Raw genomic sequence first — 9,358 nt, 5'->3', positions numbered from 1 at the left:
GATATGCAAATCAAAATAACAATGCAGTATGATCTCACACCTGTCAGAATGGCTATCTTCAACAAATCAACAAACGAAAAGTGCTAGCAAGGATGCAGAGAAAAAAGAACCCTTGTACACTACTGGTGGGAATGCAAACTGGTACAGCCACTGTGGGAAACAGTATGTGTTTCCTCAAAAATTTAAAAATGGAAATGCCATTTGACCCAGTGATACCACTTCTAGGAGTATATCCCAAGAAACTAGAAACACCAATCAGAAAGGATATTTGCACCCCTATGTTCATAGCAGTACAGTTTACAATAGCTAAGATTTGGAAACAGCCTAAATGCCCATCAGCAGGTGAATGGATTAAAAAACTATGGTAGATCTACGCAATGGAATACTACACTGCTATAAAAAAAGAAGGAATTCTTACCATTTGCAGCAGCATGGATGGAACTGGAGAGCATTATGCTAAGTGAAATAAGCCAGTCAGTGAAAGAAAAATACTGCATGACCTCACTCATTTATGGGTAATGAAGAACATTATAACCTAATGACCAAAAAGATATAGAGGCAGAGAAGCATCGAACAGACTGTCAAATTACAGCAGGTAGGCTGGGGAGTGTTGGGGGGGGGTGGTAAGAGATCAATCAAAGGACTTATATGCATGCATATAAGCATAACCAATGGACACAAGACACTGGGGGGGGGGCGGGTAAGGGCATGTGCTGGGGGGTAGGAGAGGCCGAGGGAAGGTCAATGGGGGAAAAAGGAGACATATGTACTACAATTGTAATACTTTAAACAAGAAAATAAAGAAAAATAGTCAGTAATCCTATATAATAGAGGTTATATGCAAATTGACCCTCATGCCCTCGCATCACAAGATGGCTGCCCCCATGTCATCACACGATGCCCTCCCTCACATTGTCACAAGATGGCCGGCAGGGGAGGGCAGTTTGGGGCAATCAGGCCAGCAGGGGAGGGCAGTTGGGGGTGATTGGGCCAGCAGGGGAACATTTAGGTGTCAATCAGGCTAGTAGGGGAGCTGTTAAGGGGTCATCAGGTTGGCAGGCAGATGTGGTTAGGGGCAATCAGGCAGGCAGGCAGGCTAGTGGTTAGGAGCCAGCAGTCCCGGATTGTGAGAGGGATGTCCCCCAAGGGGTTCCAGATTATAGAGAGTGCAGGCTGGGCTGAGGGACAATCCTCTTCCAGTGCATGAATTTCATGCACCGGGCTTCTAATATTGTAATAATTATGTGTGATGACAGGTGGGAACTAAGCCTTATTGAGGGATCACTTCTTAAGTCATATAAATGTCTAACCACTATGCTGTACACCTGAAACTAATATAATATTGAATGTCAATTGTAATTGAAAAAAACTTTAAAAAACATTCAATTAAGTCTATTATATTGTCTAGTCTCTTAATTTCTATTTTTTAAAGGTACTTTACTTCCCTGGTGTTGGTTTTGTTTTCTTCTGTTTCTGATGTCTTGACATAAATGCTTTTTCATTCCTTAATCACATTTATGGATGTGACAGATCCAGATTTGACTGCTGTGGATAAGTGAAAAAGATCAAAACTGTCCAGTTTTCTTAACTTATTAAAGGATATTCATTTCTTCCTGAATAGAACTTTGGTGATATCTGAGAAGTTTACATATACAGGCATCTCATTAACAATAATTTCTAAGTAGTCTATAATTTCAGTTTTGATATTAAATATTTTTATTAAAACCTTTAAAAACAAACAGTAGAAATATTATTATGAACCCCCATAAACAAACCACTCCACTTAATTAATTATCAACATTTTGTCAACCTACTTTCCAGTTCTCTTTCATTCTTTTTCTATTGTTGGAGTATTTTAATGTAAATCTGGATATCTTATCCTATATAATAAAGAGGTAATATGCTAATTGACCATCATGCCCTCACAAAGATGGCGGCACCCACAACCACAATATGGTGGTGCCCAGTCTCTTCAGCACTGTGGGGGGGGGGGTCGCAGGGGGGACCATCAGGTGCACAGTGCAGCTGGGCCCGCCCCCAGGCGGGTCCGGCCACTCCACACACCTGCTGCCAGAGCCCCTAGTCCCCTCAGCCCCGCCAGCAGTGAATTTTCATGCAAACATTACCTTTTTAAAAAATTCTTACCCAAAGTTATGATTATTTCTTTTAGATCATTTGTTCTTGGGGAGCAGGCCTAAGCTCCCCAAGGGTCCCAGACTGTGAGAGGGTGCAGACTGGGCTGAAGGACCCACCCATGTACATGAATTTTTATGCAACGGGCCTCTAGTAATTTCATAAACATATAAACATGTATCTCTACACATAGGAGCACTTATATTTATTTCTTAATAACCACATTGACATGATCATCCTTAACAAAATTATTTCTAAATATCATCTAATTAACTCAGTGCATGTCCACATTTCCCCCAGTCTCCAAAATCTTTTTACATTTTGTTCAAAGTAGGTCCAAGTAATGGCCACACACCAAATTTAGTTGATACATCTCTTGTGTCTTTTAATCTAACAGTTGCCCTTCCTTTCTTTTCCATGCCACTCATTCGTTGAAGAAAGCAGGGTGTTTGTAGAATTTTACACATTCTGAATCTGTTTGGCTGCTTGGGTATGTTGCCATTTATTTTATTCATCTATTCCACAAATTCTTGATTTAAAATAATTTGACATAAAGGTTTAATTCCTTCAGTTCATGATGTTGGAAATAAGGTTTTATAAGTAGTGGTGCATACTTCCTATTGCATTCCTTCAGGAGGTGAATAGTGTGATAGTCCCACTTTTATACAGGATAAAATTGATGAACAGATTCAGAGGTGGTCAGCTTGACAAATCCATTCTAGCATTCTCACTTATAAAATCTTTCACTTAATAGTTGTAATATTTACCAATTATCTTCTGGATCCATTATTCCATTAGGAAACTAGAGAGTGGTCATTTTTCTAATCTTATGAATCTCTCTGTATTTACTAGATTTAAAAATCAATTTGATGAGTTTTTGATGGCTGTGAAACTTGGTTCAAAAGGGAAAAACAAAATAAATTATTTAACCCTTGCCAATTTTTAGGATGAGTCAGTGCCTAGGCACCATCCATAGCTGACGAATTGTATAGCCATAACCAAGTAAAATAACTACTAGGGGGGTCATTTCAAAAGACCCAACTTCCACTGGTTGAAGATGGAACAATTTGAGCACCAAAAGTTATATTGACTATAAAAAAATGTTTTCTTTTATACAAGTGTTTTATGCACACAAGCACACATGCATGAATATGCACATACAATATTACATTTACAAATGATTTATTTCCTTGACATCTTTTTGATAGTTTCTAATTAATTTTAAATGGTGCTTAAACAATAGAGATAATAAATCTTTACTTTCAGGAATTTATTATGGGGAAATAATTTCATGTTTCTCTTTGATTCTTCAATAGTTGTACTCTTTTTTTAAAATATATTTTATTGATGTTTTACAGAGAGAAAGGGAGAGGGATAGAGAATCAGAAACATCGATGAGAGAGAAACATCAATCAGCTCCCTTCTGCATGCCCCCTACTGGGGATGTGCCCACAACCAAGATACATGCCCTTGACTGGAATCAAACCTGGGACCCTTAGGTCTGCAGGCCAAACCGGTCAGGGCAATAGTTGTACTCTTAACAATGTCGTACTCATGAAAATTTTAGGGCTTTCTTTTCAGCATGAAATTTCTGATGCAGCTTAAATGATGAACTTTTCACATTCAATATAACATCCTAGGTTTTATCCAGAATAAATTAAAATAAGTGCTGAACAGTAACAGGAAGCATTTCTCAATTTTTTACTTCTTTAGGAAATTCCTTTCATATGAATTCACTAATACTAATGATAACAGTTACAGATAATATGTACAGAAAACATGCTATGTGGCTGCTATTTTTCCAAGTATTAACTACTTAATCCTTACAATTCTATTACAGTGTACACAGGCTGACTCTAAACTGGCCCCAGTGGTCCCTACCTCCTGGTCTTCACACTCTTATGGAATCCTCTTCCCTTGAGTGTAGGTAACCTAGAAATTTGTTTCTAGCCAGTAGAAGACATAAAGTGATGAAATATTCCTTCAGTGATTAGACTACACAAGATTATAAATTTTATGATTCTAGCAGACTATTTGTTGATGAAGCAGCCATGTTGAAGACGTCTATGTGGCAAGGCACTGGGGTCTCCCTTTTGCCAACAGTCAGAAACTTAGGACCTCAGTGCAGTAGCCCTCAAGAAAATAAATTCAGCCAACAACCATATGAGGTTGGAAGTAGATCCCTTTCCCAGTTGAACCTTCAGATCAGACCCAGCCTTAGCTAAAATCTTGATTTTAGCCTCATGAGAAATTCTGAAGCGGAAGACCCAACTAAGTTATACCCAGACTCCCAATCCATAGAAATTGTGAAATAATATATATGTATTATTTTAAGCTATTAATTAAGTTGTGGTAATTTATTATACAGCAATAAATAATATACATATTATCACCATTTTACAAGTGAACAAGATGAGTCACAGAAGTTTAAGTACCTTGTCCAGTAACAAAGTGGGAATAAAGTGGTGAAATGGAGACAATGATAAAGAAAGCTAAAGCTTTTCTTATATTAATTGTATTATTCTCTGACATACATTTGCCAGAGGCAATGTTTGAATGGTAAAGGAAGGCTTTTAAAGCAAAATTTTTCCTGTCATATAAAATTTCTTATGCTTTGATGTGAGCATGAAAACAATTCTCAAAATGAATTTTGTGATATTCTGTAACATAATGTACACATCAAGGCTTTCTTGTACTAAATTTCATTATGAATTTTCTGATGTTGAGTAAGGTGTGAATGCTGTCTAAAGGCCTTCTTACATTCCTTACATTTGTAGGGTTTCTCACCTGTATGAATTCTCTGATGTTGAGTAAGAAATGAATAAAGTCTAAAAGCCTTACCACACTCCTTACATTCATAAGGTTTCTCACCAGTATGAATACTCTGATGTTGAGTAAGTTCTTGGAGCACTGTAAAGGCCTTCCCACATTCCTTACATTCATAGGGTTTCTCACCAGTATGAATACTCTGATGTTGAGTAAGTTCTTGGAGCACTGTAAAGGCCTTCCCACATTCCTTACATTCATAGGGTTTCTCACCAGTATGAAAACGCTGATGTTGAGTAAGTTGTGAGAGCAGTCTAAAGGGTTTACTACATTCCTTACATTCATAGGGTTTCTCACCAGTGTGAATTCTCTGATGTCGAGCAAGTTGCTGATGTACTCTAAAGGCCTTTCCACATTCTTTACATTCATAGGGCTTTTCACCAGTATGGAGTCTCTGATGTTGAGTAAGTTCTTGGAGCACTGTAAAGGCCTTCCCACATTCCTTACATTGATAGGGTTTCTCACCAGTATGCAGTTTGTGATGTCGAATAAGGTGTGCACGTTGTCTAAAAGCCTGCCCACATTCCTTACATTTATAAGGTTTCTCACCAGTATGAATTCTCAGGTGTTGACTAAGTGTTGAGCGACGAATAAAGGTCTTCCTACATTCCTTACATTCATATAACTTTTCCCTATTATGAACTCGCTGATATTCAGCGAGAAAGTTATGCTTTTTGTATGTGGTCATTTTTTCAGAAGTAATTTCCACTTGCCCCAAACATCCTTCTTGTGGTTCCATTTGCCCTTCAATCTTACTTTTGAATTCCCAATCATTTCTAAAAATGGAGTCCTGAAGGCAATAGCTTTTAATTTTTTCCATTACTTCCAATTGGAATGAATATATTTCACAAATATCCTTTTCTGAAGATAACGTATTAGTCCTGTATCTGGATTCCAAATCTGAAAGAAAAGGAGAAAGCAAACACATGCTATTTTTCTGTTCCAGCAGGAAGAAACCTTTTACAGTGAAATAAAGGGGACCTAAAATAATGCCTATTACAAGTGAATGAATTAGACATCTCTAGAACATAGGCATTTGTGCTACAATACTACACATGTACCTAAAAAAACTAACTCCTGAAAACTTACACACCAAAGCTAGGGTTTATGAAGAAAGTAGGGCTGGAGAAGAACACTCAAGTCTATGCAACTGTATTAGCAGAGCACTAACTACTAGTAATATAATAGGGACCTCAAGGTCCCAAAAAGCTACTCAGTATGGCTGAAGGCCATTTTGTGGGTATTAAAATGCATAAAAATTGCCCCACTGGCATGGCTCAGTGGTTGAGCATTGACTTATGAACCAGGAGGTCATAAATCGATTCCCAGTCAGGGCATATGCCTGGGTTGTGGGCTCAATCCCCAGTAGGGGGCGTGCAGGAAGCAGCTGATTAATGATTCTCTCTCACCATTGATGTTTCTATCTCCCTCTCCCTTCCCTTCTGAAATCAATAAAAAAAATTTTAAATGCATAAAAATAAAGTGGAAATTCTGGATTTCAGGTGCTGAAATGTTGCACATAAAATGAAGCCCCAGGCCAGTGAGGCCAACATTAAGGTGGGAATCAGGTGAAGTGCAAGGTGTCTAGCTAGAAGCTATGCAAGTTGATTGTATATGTCTCTGAGGAGGGAGCCCTGAATGTAAGCATTTATTATTAATTTTCTTAATATAGGGGTGGAAGGGCTCATAACAACACATCAAAATGAAGTCTTTTCCCTTTCCTTCCGAATGTTATAAATATACTAATATTCTGGCTCCATTCAACCAAGAATATTGCCTGTAACCAACTAACTTCAACACTATATTGATATCATTCCCTATTTCATAGCACTATTAAGCTAATTTGTATTATGGAGTATTAATTATATTATGAAACAGACTGTATTCTCAAACATTAAAAAGGGGGCAAAGAAAAAAGAATAAGGGAAGTCCAGGAAGTGAACCTAATGATTGGAGAAAGAAGTTAAATCAGCGAAGACCTGGTTTAAGTGTGGATAAGAATCACCTGATTTGTTAAAACTATACAGGAATTATTCATTTATTTATTTATTTATTTATTTATTTTCTGATTCAGGTACTTTAAACATAATAGTTTACTTATTACGTCAGATAAAATGATAGTATACATATGGGGAATCCCTTAAAATTCAACCATCTACTACTTTTGCATTGAATGTTAACCAAAAAAATCTCTAGACACCTGAAAGCCCCACTTCTAGTAATATATCTTAAGAAACTTGAAACACTAGTCAGAAAGAATATATGCACCCCTGTGCTCATAGCAGCACAATTTACAATAGCTAAGATCTGGAAACTGCCCAAGTGCCCATCAGCAGATGAGTGGATAAAAAAAAGTGGTACATTTACACAATGGAATACTATGCAGCAATAAAAAAGAAAGAAACATTTGCAACAGCATGGATGGACTTGGAGAGTATTATGCTAAGTGAAATAAGTCAGTCAAAGAAAGATAAGTATCACATGATCTAACTCATATGTGGAATCTAAAGAACCAAATAAATTGATGAACAAAAATAGACCCAGCGCTATCTGAACTGGCTCAATGGATAGAGTGTTGGCCAACAGGATCCCCGGTTTGATTCTGATCAAGGCAACATGCCTGGGTGTGTGCTCAGTCCCCAGTGTGGAGCATGCAGGAAGCAGCTGATCAATGATTCTCTCTCATCATTGATGTTTCTCTCTCTCCTTCTCTCTTCCTCTCTGGAATCAATAAAAATATATTTTTAAAAATAGACCCAGAGACATAGAAGCATGAACAACAGACTATTGGAAGCTCAGAGGGAAGGCAGGGGAGGATGGGTGGGAAGAGGTCAATCAATGAACTTGTATGCAAACCCGTGGACATACACAATGGGGTGGTGAGGGCTGCCTTCTGCATGCCCCCTGTTATGGATCAAGCCTGCAACCTGGGCATATGCCCCTACTGGGAATTGAACCGTGACCTCCTGGTTCATAGGTTGATGCTTAACCACTGAGCAACACTGGCAGGGTTAAACACCATATTATAAGTACATTTCAATAGTTGGCTTTTTAAGTATGTGTTTTAAAAGTTTAGGGAGATATTTTTCTTTGGGGTTTTCCAGTCACAAATATATACAGCTACCATTGATAAGCTTTAGTAGCTGATACCCCTAAATCTAGGTCAGCTTTCATGACTACCAAATCCCTATTTATTAGGGTAACACCAGTTGCCTCCATACTACAGAAGGTCTGGAGGACATCTCAGCAGGACAACCAAAGAGATTAAGATACAACTCCAACTATGCTGCAGCATTTTGGGGCACCTCCCCAAACTCCCTACAGGAAGTGCTGTCCCTGCTTTGGGTTAAGCAACTTTCATAGGAAACATTAAGTGGTTCCTCTCTGAGAAATCCCAAATGCATGTGGGTGGCCATAATAAGCTGGCTTATTAAATCAATACTCTAGGATTCTGTATCTCAGTGGAAAAGTCTACTCAAGAAGAAGAAGAGTAACACTTATTTTCCTCTAGAATTATAATATGAGTCTTTTATTAGAATAACTAGAGGGGAGGGGAGAGTATCCTTCAGCCCCACTTGTGCCCTCTCACAGTCTGGGACCCCTCGGGAGATAATGACCTGCTGGCTTAGGCCCGCTCCCAGGTGGCAGAGGGCAGGCCCAATCCCTAGGTGCCTGCCCCGCAGCCCCTGGTCTGGCTCAGAGCAGGGCTGATTGGGGAGTTGGGGTGCCGCCCCCTGTCATGCACAGAGCAGGGCAGATCAGGAGGTTGAGATGCCACCCTCAGTCACGCTCAGGGTAGGGCCGATTGGGGGGTTGGGGCGCTGCTCCCTGTCACACACAGAGCCGCAGGGCGATCAGGGGGTTTGGGTGCTGCCCCCCGTCATGCTGCTCCAGGGGCCAGGAGGCCTCGCGGCTCCACTAATCCCAGTGCAGGGAGGCCTTGCGGCTCCGCTTCACACCGGGGCAGTGAGGTTTCGCTGCTCAGCTGATCCCGGTGCTAGGAGGCCTCGCTACTCTGCTGATCCCGGTGCTGGGGGGCCTCGTGGCTCTGTTGATCCCAGTGCCAGGAGGCCTTGCAGCTCCGCTGATCCTGGTGTTGGGAGGCCTCACTGCTCCACTGATCCTGGTGCTGGGAGGCCTCACTGCTCTGCTGATTCCAGTGCTGGGAGGCCTCGCTGCTCCACTGATCTCAGTGCTAGGAGGCCTCGCTGCTCCACTGATCCCAGGCCAGGAGGCCTCGTGGCTCCGCTGATCCTGGTGCTGGGAGGCATATTACCCTTTTACTATATAGGATAGAGGCCTGGTGCACGGGTGGGGGCCGGCTGGTTTGCCCTGAAGGGTGTCCCCTATCAGAGTGGGGGTCCCGCTTGGGTGCCTGGTCAGCCTGGATGAGGGGCTG

The 9,358-nt window shown here is 40.4% G+C and overlaps 1 protein-coding gene across 2 annotated transcripts in view; it reads right to left on the bottom strand.

Moving 5' to 3' along the window:
• Positions 1–4,026: 4,026 nt before the first annotated feature.
• Positions 4,027–9,358, bottom strand: part of LOC102766281 (zinc finger protein 14 homolog) — a 41,316-nt gene continuing 35,984 nt past the window's right edge. For both annotated transcript variants that reach the window (XM_015562197.1, XM_015562202.1), the window contains exon 5: positions 4,027–5,859. In XM_015562197.1, the coding sequence (XP_015417683.1) occupies positions 4,829–5,859 (1,031 nt within the window). In that variant the 3' untranslated portion in view covers positions 4,027–4,828. The remainder of the gene's footprint in view (positions 5,860–9,358) is intronic.

The sequence above is a fragment of the Myotis davidii genome, unplaced genomic scaffold (assembly GCF_000327345.1).
Source record: "Myotis davidii unplaced genomic scaffold, ASM32734v1 scaffold2251, whole genome shotgun sequence".
Classification (NCBI taxonomy): domain Eukaryota; kingdom Metazoa; phylum Chordata; class Mammalia; order Chiroptera; family Vespertilionidae; genus Myotis; species Myotis davidii.
This window is presented reverse-complemented; position numbering and strand designations above follow the sequence as displayed.